At 42.9% G+C, this 18,976-nt stretch overlaps 1 protein-coding gene across 1 annotated transcript in view; it reads left to right on the top strand.

The window, feature by feature from the left end:
• The first annotated feature begins 71 nt into the window (after positions 1–71).
• Positions 72–18,976, top strand: part of LY96 (lymphocyte antigen 96) — a 37,997-nt gene continuing 19,092 nt past the window's right edge. Inside the window, exons 1-2 of the mRNA XM_003269447.3 lie at positions 72–297; positions 13,526–13,615. Coding sequence (XP_003269495.1) covers positions 186–297; positions 13,526–13,615 — 202 coding nt within the window. The 5' untranslated portion in view covers positions 72–185. The remainder of the gene's footprint in view (positions 298–13,525; positions 13,616–18,976) is intronic.

Below are 18,976 nucleotides of genomic sequence, written 5' to 3'. Positions count from 1 at the left end.
TCCTTTACAGGAAGTGCTCAAATGTTAAGCACACACACACACAAAAAGAGGAAACAGTTGGATAGGAACTCAGAAATCATGTGACTGATGACTAAGTTAAATCTTTTCTGCTTACTGAAAAGGAAGAGTCTGATGATTAGTTACTGATCCTCTTTGCATTTGTAAAGCTTTGGAGATATTGAATCATGTTACCATTTCTGTTTTTTTCCACCCTGTTTTCTTCCATATTTACTGAACCTCAGAAGCAGTATTGGGTCTGCAACTCATCCGATGCAAGTATTTCATACACCTACTGTGGTAAGTAAAACTGCAAAACAAATAATTGTAGCATCAACTATTTTGAGGGTAAGTTTTCACAAGAACGTTACACTGTTGCGGCTGGAACACAGGAAACATCAGTGTGTTCCAGCCGCTGTGGCGGATGCCGCCAGCAGGAAAAGCAATAGCTGGCAGCTGCCCCGTGAGAATGTTCTGGACCATTCACAGAGCTTGCGAGTCTCTAAGCTGTGTTGTGCTTGACCTCCAAGTGCTTCTGTTCCCTGCGTCATCTTTCTCTATCCTGAGCCCAGTTTTGGGTTCTGCCCATTTTTAATAAAACCATCTGCTTCTGAGCTTTCACCTCAGCCTCGACACTTACTAGTTCTTCTTCTTGAGATGGTAGAGCAGTCCCAGCTGCTTCCTGGAGTTGATTTCTGCTCTAAGCTGTGACTCTTGAGTGCTCTTGGAATCATCTCCCTAACTGGATGAAAGCCTGGTTCTGTCACTAGCTGTGTGACCTTAAGCAAAGTACTCCAGCCTTTTTAGCACTGAAGTGAAAGTGATTTTATAGTCTACTTGATAAGGGTGTTGTGAGGTGAAGTTTTTTAGCATAGGGTCACATAGAGACAATACTCTTAATTTTTTTTTGGAGTCAGCCATACCCTAATACTATTCACTGGCTGTATCACTGTCCCCTGCCCCAGCTGCTCATTAGCAAGCGTCCTCGGGTCTGAAGGCACAGTGTCAGGCCTGACAGCTGTTTTGGTTCGGTACTTTCCACCGTGCCGCTTACCATGGATTGGCTGCCCTTTTCCACCCACTAGCAATATCTGGGAGGTTTAAAGTGGTGCTTCCCAAAATACCAGTTCTTTGAGATTCTTTTGGGAAAATAGGATCTATGACCTAATCATCTGGGAGAGATTTACAGATGTACTTTGGGTTCTGAGAAGTTTTGCAATAAAGGCACCTGTTTAACCACATTTTCAATTTCATTTATTGTTTGTTTGTTTGTGTTTTAGTCCGGAGTGTATGTTAACTCTTTTGAGAAACATGCTCTGCCAAATGCTAATATAAAGTGACTTTCAGGAAATTGGGATAATTGCCACATGTGAGGAGGAGACTTAGGAGTGTGGCCAGTCACACATCGTGGCCCTTCTTCTCCTGGTGGGTTGCACTGAATTCCCTCCAAACGTATCTCTAAAATCTCTCCATGCTACCAGATCCTTTTGCATTCCCCTCTTCCAACAAGGCTGCTACTCTACTTGGCCCCCACTTCCCTCTCTCCTTTGGCTCTTTTGTACCATGTGTGAATTATGCCACTCTGTGTGTGTGTGTGTGTGTGTGTGTGTCTGTGTGTGTGTGTGAGAGAGACAGAGAGAGACAGAGTTTCACTCTGTTGCCAGGCTGGAGTGCAGTGGCATGATTTCGGCTCACTGCAATCTCTGCCTCCTAGGTTCAAACGATTCCCATGCCTCAGCCTCCTGAGTAGCTGGGAATACAGGTGCGTGCCACCACACCCGGCTAACTTTTTTTTTTTTTTTTTTTTGGTATTTTAGTAGAGACAGGGTTTCACCATGTTGACCAGGATGGTCTCAATCTCCTGATCTTGTGATCCGCCCACCCCAGCCTCCCAAAGTGCTAGGATTACAGGCGTGTGCCACCTCGCCCGGCTTATGCCACTCTTTATATGGTCTTTATGGATATAACATTTTGTATTATTATTTAGCCTTCAATCTTTTCTTAACAATAACTCAGTTTGTCTTTTTAAAACATGTCACATTTTATCTTATTTTATCATTTATTTTTGAGACAGGGTTTTGCTCTGTTGTGCAGGCTGGAGTGAGTGGCATGATCTCCGCTCACTGCCACCTCCACCTCCCTGGCTCAAGCCATCCTCCCAGCTCAGCCTTCCAAGTAGCTGGGACTACAGGCATGTGCCACCACACTTGTCTAATTATTAATTAAATAATTTTTTTTTTTTTGAGTTTTGCTCTTGTTGCCCAGGCTGGAGTGCAATGGCATGACCTTGGCTCACTGCAAAAACCGCCTCCCGGGTTCAAGCGATTCTCTTGCCTCAGCCTCCCGAGTAGCTGGGATTATAGGTGCCCACCACCACACCCGGCTAATGTTTGTATTTTTAGTAGAGACAGGGTTTTGCCATGTTGACCAGGCTGGCCTCCAACTCCTGACCTCAGGTGATCCGCCCACCTCGGCCTCCCAAAGTGTTGGGATTACAGGTGTGAGCCACCACAGCTGGCCTAATTATTAATTTTTTTTGTAGAGATGGAGTCTTGCTATATTGCCCAGGCTGGTCTGGAACTCCTGGGCTCAAGTGATTCTCCCACCTTGGCCTCCCAAAGTGCTGGGATTACAGATATGAGCCACTGCACCTGGCCTAAAATTTCACATTTTAATCATTTTTGAGTGTTTGGCTCAATTGTATTAAGTATATGCACATTGCTGTGAAACCATCACCATTGATGATGGTTTTGATTTGACTTTCTAGTTTTTTTTTTTCTTTGAGACAGAGTCTCATTCTGTCATCTAGGCTGGAGTGCAGTGGTAAGATCTCAGCTCACTGCAACCTCTGCCTCCTGGGTTCAAGAGATTCTCGTGCCTCAGCCTCCTAAATAGCTGAGACTACAGGTGTGCACTACCATGCCTGGCTAATTTGATTTGACTTTATGAAGGAGGATCTTCCTTCTTTCTCTCTGAGAAACCCTGTGGTCCTTTCCTGCTGCCCCACTGACAAAGGGACTGTGGGCAAGCCACTGGAATACACATCTACAGCAAGATGCTGCTTGCTGCCATCCCCATTGCCATATGACTGCCTTCCCGGCCTGAGAGAATCCAGGCCAAAAATGCATCACCTGTGGGAAGCACTGATTCCTCTAGGTACTATTGTGAGGGTGTTGGTGACAACAACCTCTGATTCACTGTGACGATGATTTCCATGAAAAAGAAGAGATAGATTTCCATTTGGTCAAGCTGCTGGGCATCTAAGTGTATGTTTTTTTAAACACAGAGTCTTGCTCTGTCAGCCAGGCTGGAGTGCAATGGTGGAATCATGGCTCACTGCAGCCTCAAACTCTGAGGTTCAAGTGATTTTCCCGCTTCAGCCTCCCAAGTAGCTGGGACTACAGGCGTGCACCACCATGTCTGGCTAACTTTTAAGTTTCTTGTAGTGGCGGGGTTTTGCCATGTTGTCCATGCTGGTTTTGAACTCCTGAACTCAAGCAATCTTCCTGCCTCAGCTTCCCAAAGTGCTGGGATTACAGGCCTGAGCCACTGATTCTGGGCTACAGTGTCTTAATTAGTTCAGGTGCCATAACAAAACACCACAGACTGAATGGCTTAAACAACAAAAATTTATTTTTTCACAGTTCTGGAGGCTAGAAGTCCAAGATCAAGGTGTCTGCATAATTGGATTCTCGTGAGGCCTCTCTCCTTGGCTTGCTGCTGTGTTTTGAATTTTGTGCCCTTGCAAACTCATGTTGAAATTTAATTGCCATTGTGATGATATTAAGAGTTGGGACTTTTAAGAGGTGATTAAGCCATGAAGGCTCTTCTCTTGTGAATAAATTAATGTCATTATTGCAGGAGTGAATTTCTTATAAAAGGACAAGTTTAGCCCCCTTATGTCTCCTGCTTTTGCTCCCTCTTGCCCTTCTGCTCTTCCACCATGGGATGAGACAGCAAGAACGCCCTTGTCAGATACCAGCACCTTGACATGGAACTTACCAGCCTCCAGAACTGTGAGAAATAAATTTCTGTTCTTTATGAAGTACTCAGACACCAATAATCTGTTAATAGCAACACAAAGTGGACTAAGACACTCACAGCTGGCTGCTTTCTCACTGTATCCTCACATGGCCTTTCCTCTGTCTGTGCACATCCCTGGTGTTTCTTTGTGTGTCCAAATTTCCTCTTCTTATAAGGACACCAACAAGATTGGATTAGGGCCCATCCTAACAGCCTCATTTTAACTTAATTACCTCTTTAAAGGCACTGTCTCCAAATGCAGTCACATTCTGAGGTACTGGAGCCTCAACATGTGAATGGGGACGAGGGGAATAAGGACACATTTCTGTCAGTCGGTAACATACAAAAATGGCAAAAATTGGCTGATTTATTCTCCCACTTTTGGAAAAGGCAAAAAATGTGGGTGTGTGAGTTGGTTCCCAGGGCCTTGGGCACATGTTCTCCTATGATCCTGAGTCATTGGTCTCAGTTCTAATCTTTATTTTTATTTTTTTTTTTGCTACAGATGGTTAGAAAATCCAAGGAATTAGTAGATTATTTAATGAAACCAATATTCTCTGAGCATTTAGCATGCACCTACTCTAGGAACTGAGGAGATAAGTGAATTAACAACAAAGACAAAAGTCCCTGCCCTTATGGATTCAGTAAAATATTCAGCATATCAGATGGTGGTAATTGCTGTGAAGGAAAAATAAGGCTGGGGGGGTGCGGGGTAGAGGGTGCAAAGATGCAAAGATGAAGAAGCTAGGGGGTTGCATTTTAAATCAGGATGGCCAGCCAGATGTGATGGCACTCATCAGTAGTATAGCCCAGCTACTCAGGAGGCTGAGGCAGGAGGATAGCTTGAGCCCAGGAGGTCAAGGCTGCAGTGAGCCATGTTTGTGCCACTGCACTCCAGTCTGGGCAACAGAGCAAGAACGAACCTGGATAATTTTTAAATTTTTTGTAGAGACAGTGTCTTGCTGTGCTGCCCAGGCCAGTCCCAATCCCTGGGCTCAAGCAATTCTCCTGCCTTGGCCTTCCAAAGTGCTGGAATTACATGCATGAGCCACCATGCTAGGTCTAAAACCTGTTTCTTTTTTCTTTTCTTTTCTTTTCTTTTCTTTTCTTTTCTTTACTTTCTCTCTCTCTCTTTCCTTCCTTCCTTCCTTCCTTCCTTCCTTCCTTCCTTCCTTCCTTCCTTCCTTCTTTCCTTCCTTCTTTCCTTCTTTCTTTCTCTTTCTTTCTTTCTTTCTTTCTTTCTTTCTTTCTTTCTTTCTTTCTTTCTTTCTTTCTTTCTTTCTTTCTTTCTTTTTCTTCTTTCTTTCTTTCTTTCTTTCTTTCTTTCTTTCTTTCTTTCTTTCTTTCTTTCTTTCGTTTCTTTCTTCTTTCTTTCTCTTTCTTTCTTTCTTTCTTTTTCTGACACAGAGTCTTGCTCTGTCACCCAGGCTGGAGTGCAGTGGCACGATCTCAGCTCATTGCAACCTCCCAGGTTCAAGCGATTTTCGTGCCTTGGCCTCCCAAGTAGCTGGGACTACAGGCATGCCTCACCATGCCTGGCTATTTTTTTGTGTTTTCAGTAGAGATGGGGTTTCACCATGTTGGTCTGGCTGGTCTTGAACTCCTGACCTCAAATGATCTACCCACCTTGGCCTCCTAAACTGCTGGAATTACAGGCGTGAGCCACTGCCCCTGGTCCCGGCTAATTTTTGTATTTTTTGGGGGATGGGATTTATTTTTTTGAGATGGAGTCTTGCTCTGTCGCCCAGGCTGGAGTGCAGTGGCATGATCTTGGCTCACAGCAGTCTCTGCCTCCTGGGTTGAAGTGATTCTCCTGCCTCAGCCTTCTGAGTAGCAGGGATTACAGGTGCATGCCACCATGCCTGGCTAATTTTTGTATTTTTAGTAGAGACAGGGTTTCACCATGTTGGTCGGGCTGGTCTCGAACTTCTGACCTCAGGCAATCCACCCGCCTGGGCCTCCCAAAGTGCTGGGATTACAGGCATGAGCCACTGTGTCCGGCCTTTAACCTGTTTCTGTCTAAGTCTTCTCCATCTCATCATCTACCTAATTCCTTAGGCCCCAAACCAGAAGCATCCTTCAGTATCTCTTTCCCTCACCTATTACATTATTGTATTAGTCTTTCCTGTTTTCATGATCTCCAGATTCTATTCTATATCCAAGTGCTTCTCAGTGCTCTCTAACACTCATGCCACATTTGTCTCTCCTTGGCCTCTACAAAAACCTCTTAAATTGCCCTCCCTCTGCTTCAGTTCTTGGCACTATACAATCTATTCTTGACACATAGGCCAGAGAGATCTTTGCAAAATGAAAATAAGTTAGATAATGTGACCCCTCCTGCTTAAAATCCTCCAGTAGCTTTTCACTACAATTAGAGTGAAATCTCAACTTTATACCAAGACCTCCAAGACTCCTCAGGATCTTGAAGCAATACTAACACTACCTAGAGTTACAGTCAGATCCCAACCATTAGGGGGTCCTTCCCACAAGTTTTCTTCCCACATCAGATGCCATGTGCAAGCCCTAGGTTGACACCTGTGGTTCTCACTGGCTATACATCGGAGGTTCCCCTTTCTTGGGTTTGATCATTGTTAGACTAGCTCTGAGAACACAAGAGAACACTCATTATGTTTACTGGTTTATTATAAAGCATATTATTAATACAAAGGATACAGAGGAATAGCCAGATGAAAGAGATACATAAGGTAAGGTGCAGGATAAGGGGACCAGAGTGTCCATGTCCTCTCTGGGCGCACCATCCTCCTAGCATCTCCATGTATTCATCAACCCAGAAGCTCTCCTAACCCTGTCATTCAGAAATTTTTATGGGGGGGCTCATCATGTAGGTATAATCGAATGTTAACTCTGTCTGTAGCCCCTCTCCCCTTCCTGCAGGATGGGAGGTGGGGCTAAAAGTTCCAAGCTTCTCATTATGGCTTGGTCTTTCTCGTAACTGGCCCTTATCCAGGAACCCACCAAGAGTTACCATTAGAAGAAAAGATGCTGCTATTGCCCAGGACAGTCCAAGGGACTAGAAGCTCTGGGCAAGAAATTGGGATCAAAAACCAAATGTTAGGACAAAAAAATCTCTTACCACTCCCATTGTTCTGTAAACTACAAGGATTTTAGGATCTCTGTGCCAGAAACTGGGGCAGAGACAAAATATATATTTCTTATTATATCACAATATCACAAATTCTGTATACATTTTATAGTTATTTTTTTCTAGTTCTGTAAAAAATGTCATTGGTGCCAGGCATGGTGTCTCATGCCTATAATCCTAATGCTTTGAGAGGCTGAAGTGAGAGGATCACTTGAGGCCAGGAGTTCAAGACCAGCCTGAGCAACACAGTGAGGCCCTATCTCTACAAAAAATGAAAAAAAAATTCACTGGGTTTGGTGGCATGCACCTGTAGTACTAGCTACTCAGGAGACTGAGGTGGGAGCATCACTTGAGCCCAGGAGTTTGAGGTTGCCCTAAGCTATGATTGTGCCACTACACTTTATCCTGGCTGACAGAGTGAAATCCTGTCTCTCTCTCTCAAAAAAAAAAAATGCCATTAGGATTTTGATAGAGATTGCTTCAAATCTGGATCTGTAGAACACTTTGAATGGTATGAACATTTTAGCAACATTGTCTTCCAATCTATGAGCCAGGGATATCTTTCTGTTTCTTTTTGTCCTGTTAATTTCTTTGATCAATTTATTTTGTTGTTTTTACTATACAAGTCTTTAATTTCCTTAGTGAAGTTTATTGTATTCCTCCTGGTACTATTGTAAATTTGATTGTTTTTCTAATTTCTTTTCCAGATAGCTTGTTATAATTATTTTTTTTTGAGGCAGAGTCTTGCTCTGTTGCCCAGGCTGGAATGCAGTGGCGTGATCTCAGCTCACTGTAGCCTCCACCTCCTGGGCTCAAGCAATTCTCATGCCTCAGCCTCCCAAGTAGCTGGGACGATATTCACCCACCACCACACCCGGCTAATTTTTTATTTTTAGTAGAGATGGGGTTTCACCATGTTGGCCAGGCTGGTCTCAAACTCCTGACCTCAGGTGATCCACCCTCCTTGGCCTCCCAAACTGTTGGGATTACAGGTGTAAGCCACCACACCTGGCAATTTTAATTTTTTTGAAACAAGGTCTCAATCTGTTGCCCAGGATGGAGAGCAGTGGCACAATCTTGGCTCACTGCTGTCTTGACCTTCCGGGCTCAAGTGATCCTCCCACCTCATCCTCCTGAGTAGCTATAGGCATGCACCATCACATCCAGCTAATTTTTGTATTTTTTGTGCAGATGGGGTTTTGCCATGTTGCCTAGTCTGGTCTTGAATTCCTGGACTCAAGCGATTCTGCTGTGTTGGCCTCCCAAAGTGCTGGGGTTACAGGTGCAAACCACTGCACCAGGCCTGATAGCTTGTTGACAGTATATAGTAACATTACTGATTTTTGTAGGTTCATTTTATATCCTGCAATTTTGCAGAATTCATTTATTAGTTCTAACAACTTTTTTACATTTTTATTTTCTTTAAAATTTTTTAAAGTTTGTAACAGAGACAGGGTCTTGCTATGTTGCCCAGGCTAGTCTTGAACTCCTGGCCTTATGTGATCCTTCCACCTCTGCCTGCCAAGGTGCTGAGATTACAGGCATGAGCCACCATGTCCAGCCAGCTGTAACAATTTTTAATGAAGCCTTTAGGGATTTCTATATATAAGACTATGTCATCTGCAAAAAGATAATTTTACTTCTTCCCTTCTAATTTGGATGCCTTTTTTTTTTTCTTGACTAATTGCTTTGGCTAGGACTTCTAGTACTATGTTGACCAAGAGTGGTGAGAATGGACATCACTGCCTTGTTCCTGATCTTAGAGGAAAACCTTTCAGTTTTTCACCATTGAGTATGATGTTGACTGTGGGCTTTTCATATATGACCTTGTCCTCAAAGTCCTAGCCTATCTTAATGATCTACGAAATGCCTTTCAGGTCATTCTCCCATTGTCTTGATGTAGAAGAACACTTGGCTCTCTTCTATCCATACTAATTTCGTTATCGAATTTTACTATAAGTGGCCAAAAGAAGCCATGCAGCACCTTGAGCACTTTCCTGCTTATCTATTTCTTCTACCAGATAGTGTAGATCCTTGCTCTTAAGTTCCACTTTTCACACAGTTTTAGGGAACAGACACAAGTCCATCAAGTTTTTTGCAATTGTGTAGCAAGGATGGCCTTTACTGCAGTTTCCAATACCTTGTTTTTCATTTGTGTCTGAGGCCTCATCAGAATTGCCTTTACCTTCCACATTTCTACCAACGTTCTGATTATGACCACTTAAGTAATCGCTAAGAATTTCCAGACTTTCCGTACATTTCTTCCCTTCTTCTGAGCCCACATCAGAATTGCCCTTAATGCTCTATTCATGGCAATATGGACTTTTTTCTAGCCTGTTCCTCCAAACTCTTCCAGCCTCTGCCTATTATCCAGTTTCAAAGCTGCTTCCATATTTTTAGGTACCTGTTATAGCAACACCTCACCTCTCTGGCACCAATTTTCTATCTTCATCTGTTTTTTGCTGCTATAACAAAACACATAAGACTGGGTAATTTATAATAAACAGAAATTTATTTGGCTCATGGTTCTGGTTGTTGAGAAATCCAACATTGAGGCATTGCATCTAGCAAGGGTCTTCTTACTGCATCATCCCATGGCAGAAGGGCAGAAGGCCAAAAGGGCACTTGTCAGGGGTGGGGAAGGAGGCTATACTCATCCTTTTATCAGGAATCCACACCCACAATAACTAATCCACTCCTGCAACAACAGCATTAATTCATTCACAAGGGCAGAGCCCTCATAAACTGATCACCTCTTGGAGGTTCCACCCCTCAACACTCTTGCATTGGGGATTAAATTTCCAATGCATGAACTTCAGGTAATGCATTCAAACCATAGCAACACCTTATAGTTATGACAGTCTGTTTTAAGCTAATGACAACTTAAATTGAATCACATATAACAACTCTACAATTTAGGAGTTGGAGACCAGCCTGGGCAACAAAGAAAGCCTCTATCTCTAGGCTGGAGTGCAGAGGTGTGATCTCAGCTCACTCCAACCTCTGTCTCCTGGGTTTGAGTGATTCTTGTGCCTCAGCCTCCTCAATAGCTGGGATGACAGGCACGTGCTGTGCTGACATGCCCAGATAATTTTTGTATTTTTTGCAGAGATGGGGTTTTGCTACGTTGGCCAGGCTGGTCTTGAACTCCTGACCTCAAACCATTGGTCTACCTTGGCCTCCCAAAGTGCTGGGATTATAGGCATGAGCCAGCACACTTGGCCTCTACAAATTTTTTTTTAATTAAAAACAAAACAAAACAAAAAACAGGCCACATGTGGTGACTTATGCCTGTAATGCCAGCACTTTGGGATGCTGAGGCAGGAAGATCACTTGAGTCCAGGAGTTCAAGACCAGCCTGGGCAACATAGTGAGACCTCATCTCTAAAAAAAAAATTAGCTGAGTGTGGTAGTATGCACCTGTAGTCTCAGCTATTGGCAAGAGGATCACTTGAGCCCAGGAGTTAGAAGCTGCAATGAGCTATGATTGCATCACTGCACTCCAGCTTGGGTGACAGAGCAGACCCCGTATTTAAAAACAAACCAACAAACAAAACTATTTCATTGGGCTTCTTGGATTTGCATTTCCATTATTTCCATTATTTCTATTTCTTCCCTAGATTTGGGAAGTTTTCAACCTTCCTTCTTTCCTTCCTTCCTTCCTTCCTTCCTTCCTTCCTTCCTTCCTTCCTTCCTTCCTTCCCTCCCTTCTTTTCTTTTCTTTTCTTTCTCTCTCTCCCTCTTTCTTTCTTTCTTTTTGAGACAGAGTCTTGCTCTTTCATCCAGGCTGGAGTGCAGTGGTGTGATCTCGGCTCACTACAACCTCTGTTTCCCGGGCTCAACTGATTCTCATGCCTCAGCCTCCTAAGTAGCTGGGATTATAGCCATTATTTCTTTGAATAAACTTTCTGTAGTCTGTTCTTTTTTTCTTCCACTTCTGGAACTCTCCATATATAATGCATATATGGTTCTGGTTGGTGGTGTCTCACCATTACCTTAAGTTTTCTTCACTCTTTTAAATTATTTTTTCCTTTTGCTCCTCTGACTGAATTCTTTTCCAGTGACCTCTCTCTGAGTTCACTGATCCTTTCATCTACTTGGTCTAGTCTGCTGATAAACCCTCCAGTGAACTTTTTTAGTTCAGTTATTGTGTTCCTAGCTCCATGATTTCTTTCTTTCTTTTTTTTTTTTTTTTTGAGACAGAGTCTTGTTCTGTCACCCAGGCTAGAGTGTAGTGGCACAGTCTCGGCTCACTGCAACCTCCACCTCCTCGGTTCAAGTGATTCTCCAGCCTCAGCCTCCCAAGTAGCCAGGATTACATGCACATGCCACCACACCCAGCTAATTTTTGTATTTTTTTTCATAGAGATGGGGTTTCACCATGTTGGCCAGGCTGGTCTGGAACTCCTGACCTCAGGTGATCCACCCACCTTGGCCTCCCAGAGTGCTGGGATTACAGGCATGAGTCACCATGCCCAGCCTTCAGCTCCATGATTTCTGTGTGGTCCTTTAAAATGTTTTCTTTCTTCTTGTTGAAATTCTCACTGCATTCATGTATTGTTCTCTTGACCTCAGTGAGCATCTTTATGAGAGATATTTTAAATTGTCTGTCAGGTAAATCATAAAACTTCATTTCCTTAGCGTAAGTGAGGAAGATTTGTCTTGCTCCTTTGTTTGAAACATCTTTGCCTGATCTTTCATTTTCCTTGTCTCTCTGTTTGGCATCTACACATTACAAAGCAGACATCTTTTTCAGTCTTCACAAATTGGCTTCACACAGGAACATACCCACACCTATTGTTGTGGGAATCAGGAGGATGAGAGAGACCTTGGGGGAAAGCAAGAGGATCTTTATTGAATGCACTCAGACCCAGTGGACTTAACATCCAAAAACTGGGCCCCAAACAAGGACAGCACTTGACTTTTATACACACTTCTAAAAGGGGGTGGGCTAGCTTGAAGCAGGCTTACAGCGGTACGAAAGCAAGGATATAGAGGCAGAACAATTAATCCAATTGTGACAGGTTCATAACCCAGGACTATATATGAACATTTCTATGCAACCCAGATGTCTGTTATTTAGGTTTTGCTCAAAAGAGCCCTGCACTGGTTTATCTCATAATCTTCACCATGGTGCCCAGATGGCTGTAGATCAGGCCTGCTCAGGCTTCTCATGACCTTCGCTGTACTTCTTAGGTAAAACAGAATTCTTGAAGTTCCTAGTTACAGAGAACAAGAATCTATAAACTCATACCATAAAAGAAAGGAAAATTTGTTTTTCCTCTCCCTATGTTGAGGGAGTGCTGGGAGTCTCCAGAGCACATTCCTTTGTGTCCTATCTTCTCAGATAGTGTTTATCGAGACTTTTCTTGAGTCTGGGCCTTGCCTGCTACTGCCTTTGAGATGAGTCAGCCTAATACAGGAAAGCTTCTTTCTTTCTTTTTTTAGTTTTCTTTTTCTTTCTTTCTTTAATTTCCCACTTCACTATTAGCCTGGTTAGAGATTCTGGGGTCCTCTACCAACTCTTTCTCACTTCAGGGAGATGCAGGCAGCTGTGTTTTTTTTGTCCACCTATTCTGTGCTGAGCCAGAGATGGGGTGGTGGAGGGAACTGTGGCATCTACCAGCCCAAGCTGCTGTCCCCATTCCCCTGCCAGGCAGCTAGACTATGCCAGACCTGTCAGAACTCTAGGACTGATGAGAAAGATGTAAGTTTTTTGGGGATCCCCAGAGAAATTGGGATGCTGGATGCATGGATTAACTCTTTCCCTCCCCAGGAGAAAGCTGAGAGCTAAGATTTTTCATCTGCTCACTCTGTGCTGAGCAGAGGGGAGGATTAATGATGCCTATCTGCCCAAGCCACTGCCTTTATTCTCCCCTGGGTGGTAGACTGTGCCAGACTCATCAGAGTTCCAAGACTGGCAAGACAGAAGCCAGTCCTCTGGGAAGCCCTTGTGAAAAGGTTGGGGTTCTGGACATGTGAAACAACTTCTCTCCTCCCATGGGTGGAGCTAGGAGCTGGCGGGGGGGTCTCTTCCTGATTGTATGCCACCACACCAGGGTAATAATCTCTGGCTAGAGAATGTCCCAAGTCTCCCTACTGGCTTTGTTGAATCTGGTTTTGTGTTCTCCTTGGGTGCAGGAGTCTTTCAATTAGTTTGATTTCTCATAAAGGGAATTTTTCTGTAAATTGTTGTGTTTGTGGAGGCAAGAAGAGTTCAGGGCTTCTGATTCTGCCACGTTGCTGATGTCATTCTTTTGGAGAGATATTTTCAATCATCATAAATTTTTCTTATTTTATAATTCTAGTGCAAGATTCATCTTAAAAGGCTGATATTCAGAATACTATACTTATTGGAGATGATTTGCAGTAATTTATTGACATTATCTTTATTGCTTTTAGATAAAATGCAATACCCAATTTCAATTAATATTAACCCCTGTATAGAATTGAAAGGATCCAAAGGATTGTTGCACATTTTCTACATTCCAAGTAAGTTCAAATTTTTGCTTTTATAGACCAATCAAAGGAGTTAAGAAATGTCAGTGATAAATGATTGTGTTTCAAATATACTTGTATTCGTTATCTATTGCTATGTAACAAATTACCACGATCTTTGTGGCTTAACACAGCACACATTATATTATCTCATCATCTTTGTTGATCCGTATTCTGGACATGGTTTACCTGTGTCTGCTTCAAGGTCTCCCATAAGGCTACAATCAAGGTGTTTGCCAGGCTGGAGTCCCTTCTGAGGCTCAACTAGGAAATATATACTTCTAAGCTCACATAGCTGTTGTCAGTATTCAGTTATTAATATTCAGTCCCTTGTTGGCTGTTGGCCACCCGTCAGTTCCTTACCACATGGGCATTTTCAATATGGCTGCTTGCTTTTTCAAAGCCAGCAAGGGGGACAGTCAGCTAACTAGGCAAGTCACAATCTTACATAGCATAATCATGGAAGTAACACTCCATCATCTTTGCTGGGTTCTGTTGGTTAGAAGCAAGTCACTAGGCCAGCCCTTACTATTGGGAGAGGATTACACAAGAACATGTGTGTAGAAATGGTAATAACTTCAGCTGTCCAACAATCTTACAGGTATATCCTTCGTCAATCATTAGCTATAAGTAATATTGGGTTTCCATTAGTCAAAGATCTGTGTGTGAGCAAGCCAGGACTTTAACATTTTTTTAAAGATGGTCTTTCTAGAGAAAAATACAGTAATAATGGGATGACAGAAGGCCATGTGTTTTGTTTTGCTTTGTGTTGTGTCTTGTTTTCCTTTCTATGACTTTGCTTGTTACCAGCTTAGAAAAAAACTAACGCAGGTGGGGTGATAGCATAGGGCTGTATCTCAGTCTCTGTGCAGACACAAAACTTTTCCCTCTCCTACCAGTTACCCAACATTGTTTATTGCCTATAAGCTCTGGAATCCCAGAAAACTTTAGTTTTAATCTTTATTTTTATTTATTTTATTTTATTTATTTATTTATTTTTTTGAGATGGAGTCTCGCTCTGTCGCCCAGGCTGGAGTGCAGTGGCGCAATCTCGGCTCACTGCAAGCTCTGCCTCCTGGGTTCACGCCATTCTCCTGCCTCAGCCTCTCCGAGTAGCTGGGACTACAGGCACCCGCCACCACACCCGGCTAATTTTTTGTATTTTTAGTAGAGATGGGGTTTCACCGTGGTCTCAATCTCCTGACCTTGTGATCCGCCCACCTCGGCCTCCCAAAGTTCTGGGATTACAAGCGTGAGCCACTGCGCCCGGCCTAGTTTTAATCTTTATCATCATCATTATCACCATAATTTACATCCTAGTTTAGATTTGGAGCTTGTTTTACATTAATACTTTACAGAGTAGTTTTACATAAATAAGCTTAAACATTTCCCCCCGATTTTAGTTCTCTGGCTTACCAGAAAAATGAAAAACAGCAACAACAAAATCCCCAAAACTGAGAAACCAGGAATGATAGACAATAAACTTGTGTTTTAATTTTCATGATTCTAGTTGTTCAACCTGTTTTTTTGACACTCTGTATCTGTATTCATTTATTCACTAAAAAAATGCTTGGTAAATTGTAAGTATCGTGCTAGGCACTGTGAATTCATTGATAAGATATTCTCTCTCTCTCTTTTTTTTTTTTTTTTTTTTTTTGAGATGGAGTCTCTGTCTGTTGCCCAGGCTGGAGTACAGTGGCACGATCTCGGCTCACTGCAGCCTCTGCCTTCCGGGTTCAATCTGTTCTCCTGCCTCAGGCTCCCGGGTAGCTGGGATTACAGGCGCCCACCACCACGCCCGGCTAATTTTTGTATTTTTAGTAGAGAAGGGTTTTCACCATGTTGGCCAGGCTGGTCTTGAACTCCTAACCTCAAGTGATCCACCCGCCTAGGCCTCCCAAAGTGCTGGGACTACAGGCGCGAGCCACCGTGCCCAGCCAATAAGACACTCTCTTGATCTTCAGGAATCCATCAGTGCAATAGGAGAGACAGAACTGCCCATAGCATGGTATAAGTGAAGTGATAGCAACAGGGCTTAGTGACAGCACAGAGCAAAGGATGATTAACTCTATTTCCTCCACTTTCCTGGCCAAAGATAAAATAAATAAAGTTTTGCTTGGCTAAGGCTCTACAGTTTCTTCTTTTTTCCTAGGTTCTGTTTTCTGGTCTGTTGGCAGGTTTTACCCCTACACAATTGGCATAAAGGATGATTTACATAATGGATAATCTCACTTTCAAGTGAATCCCTTGCCCTTACACACAGGAAACAGGTTGTATCTTTCTAGGCCAAGATAATAAGACAGTACGAAATCATTTAGTGTTCTCTGAAAAGCAGACACTAAGAAGGAATTAGGCTAGAGATTTCTTGGAGGAAACGCTTGTGAACAATAAAGGGGAGAGGAAGCCAGAGTAGGCTAGAAGAAAATTCAGATTGGGGTGCAGGTCTGATACCTTTGAAAAGAGAGTAGGGAGGAAGGAGAATTAAGTAGGATAATCCTCAGACCAGAATGCATCCCTGAGACACTCTTGGCCTGGGCCAAATAGGAAGCCCCAGAGCAGAATGCCTGTTGTAAGAGTCCCATGACAGGCGGGAGCAGCCTGGCTCTAGGGTCCTTGCAGTGCTGGATCATTATAGGAGCAGCCTACGAGAGGGTGACCTCTGGCTGAGTGCTGAGATAGATGTGAAGGTACAGCAGCTGCAGGCTATCTGCCAGCTACTCTCCTCACAGCAGCTGCTTTTGAAGGGAAATTTGAGGGGCATACCTCAACGGCCATCACAAATTTTTTATAATTTCTTACTAAATATGACATTTATATAACAAATTATATTAATTCATTAACAAAATAATTATTCACTCATATTTTTATAGCGCAATTATGTTTCCATAGAATATACTATAATGTTGGTATAAAGTGTGAGGCCACATTCATGGAAATCAACCTTATTTTTATGGCCTCATTTCTACTTGCATTCAGGAAGAGATACAAGTACAAACTTGAACCAAAAATAGGTTGAGAATGGAAATGATATCTTTTGAGACGTCAAAGCCTTGCTAATAAATTATTTGTATGTTATTAACTGATTGACAAATAAAACTGGAGCATAAGCTTCCTTCAAGGTTATTTCTGGAAGTTCCTGGAATTGTCTTTGGTAAGCTAAAAAATAGTCTTCTTTTATACCACATGACAGCCACCATGTTTCTTTTCTTTTTTTGAGACGGAGTCTCACTCTGTCACCCAGGCTGGAGTGCAGTTGCATGATCTCGGCTCACTGCAGCCTTCACCTCCTGGGTTCCAAAGATTCTCCTGCCTCAGCACCCCTGGTAGCTGGGATTACAGGCGCCTGCCACCGCACTCAGCTAATTTTTGTATTTTTAGCAGAGACGGGGTTTTGCCGTGTTGGCCAGGATGGTCTCAAACTCCTGACCTCAGGTGATCTGCCCGCCTCGGCCTCTCAAAGTGCTAGGATTACAGGTGTGAGCCACCACGCCCAGCCCATGTTTCTTGTCTCTCACTCCAACACCCACATTGACATCCCCGGCCTGCTGAGCCACAAAGGTGGTGTCTCATTGTTGCCATTGTTCATGTTCTTAACATGACCACAGTGCTGTCCAAGGCCAAGGAGTTTCTCACAACGTAAACTATTTAGTTGTCAAAGCAGGACTTCCTTTCCTGGAATTATTGAAGACTGGAATCATGCTGTGTTTCACGATGAAATGGAAGAAGGTCCTTTGCCCTGCATTGTCACTGGACACCACAGTGGCACTGTCTTGTGCTTCTGTGTCTCCAGGAATTCCTTGTGAAAATGGTCTTTCAACTTCTACACACAGCACTGCTTTTGGAGAATTTCAAGCCCAAGTCCATGGAGGATGCCATGGGATCACTGTTTGAAACAGACCCCATGATATTCTTCTCCACACCCTACCCTGAAAGTTGAGAAGTGAAGACAAATTAGGAAAGTTGGTGGTGCTTCAGGTTCAGACCAGTGAGGGCCTGCATGAAGGCAGCGCGGTAATGGGGATGAAAAGGAGGTTAGAAAGATGTACTGGGACTGGGAATTCTAGTGCCAACTTGGTGATGAAGAGGAGGAAATCACTTTTAGATCTGTTGGGTGAGGTAACTGGGCAACATTTGAGTAGAGATATTGAATAAATACATGGAATCAATGCTCAGGAGAAAGGTTGAGACTAAAGTTGACTTGAGAATTGTCACCTTATGTGGTACTTGGCCTAAGAGAGTGTGCAGAGTGAAAACTGAGGAGAACTGAGGATAGAACCTGGAGAAATCCAGGAGTCGATGAAATAGACTGAGGAGGAGGAGTCTGAGAGATTGGAGGACACCTGGAAGAGAGTGGTTGCACCAACACCAAAGAAGGTTTAGGGAAAGGAGCAGGCAGTTCTGTTAAGCATAGCCAAGTTCAAATTAAAGTTAGAAAAGTTGTCTTTTGATTATGGTTACAATGAGTCATGGTGATCTTACTAGGAAAATATTTTCAGTGAGGTAGTGGTTGCAAAATTGTTTTCATTATGAAAAGGATTGTGCATCTTTTTTGGCCAGGCATGGTGGCTCATGCCTGTAATCCCAGCACTTTGGGAGGACGAGGTGGGTGGATCACAAGGTCAGGAGTTCAAGACCAGCCTGGCCAAGATGGTGAAACCCCATTTCTCCTAAAAATACAACAATTAGCTGGGCACGGTGGCAGGTGCCTTTAATCCCAGCTACTCGGGAGGCTGAGGCAGGAGAATTGCTTGAACCTGGGCAGCAAAGGTTGCAGCGAGCCAAGATTATGCCACTGCACTCCAGTCTGTCTCAAAAAAAAAAAAAAAAAAGAAGAGAAAGAAAAGGATTGTGCATCTTTTTCATTTGGGTCAACTGAATAAGTTGGAAGAGTTGAGACAAATGCATTGATTACTGGAATTTTTCATGGTAGTTGGAAATAGGGAGATCATGATGAAATTAAAAAATAGCCATACATTTAATTTTCCTCAAAAGATTCTATTTTATTCTCAAGAAATCTTTCATCAGAACTCCTAGAAAGTTGACCATCTCACTGTCTTTCCTTTCCCTTTCTTTTCTTTTGAATTTTCTAGCAGAACCATGACTAGAACTAGACATTTTATGTCTTTATTTGATAGTTTTCTCATTGAAGTTATGAAGGCTCTTCTGTTTTTAGGCAGAGCATGCATAGTTTTACTGTGGAACATTGTATCTGATTATGATTTACTAGTTGCCCTCTCAGAACTTCAGTTTTCTCATCTGCAGAAGAAGAGTAATAATACACATCTTATAGATAGTTGTGATGATTAAATGAAATAATGTAAGAAAAGCACAGGGCCCCTTTTAACTATACAATAA

Source organism: Nomascus leucogenys, chromosome 16, assembly GCF_006542625.1.
Source record: "Nomascus leucogenys isolate Asia chromosome 16, Asia_NLE_v1, whole genome shotgun sequence".
Lineage (NCBI taxonomy): Eukaryota > Metazoa > Chordata > Mammalia > Primates > Hylobatidae > Nomascus > Nomascus leucogenys.
Note: the sequence above shows the minus strand (reverse complement) of the source record. Positions and strands in the feature narration are given on the sequence as shown.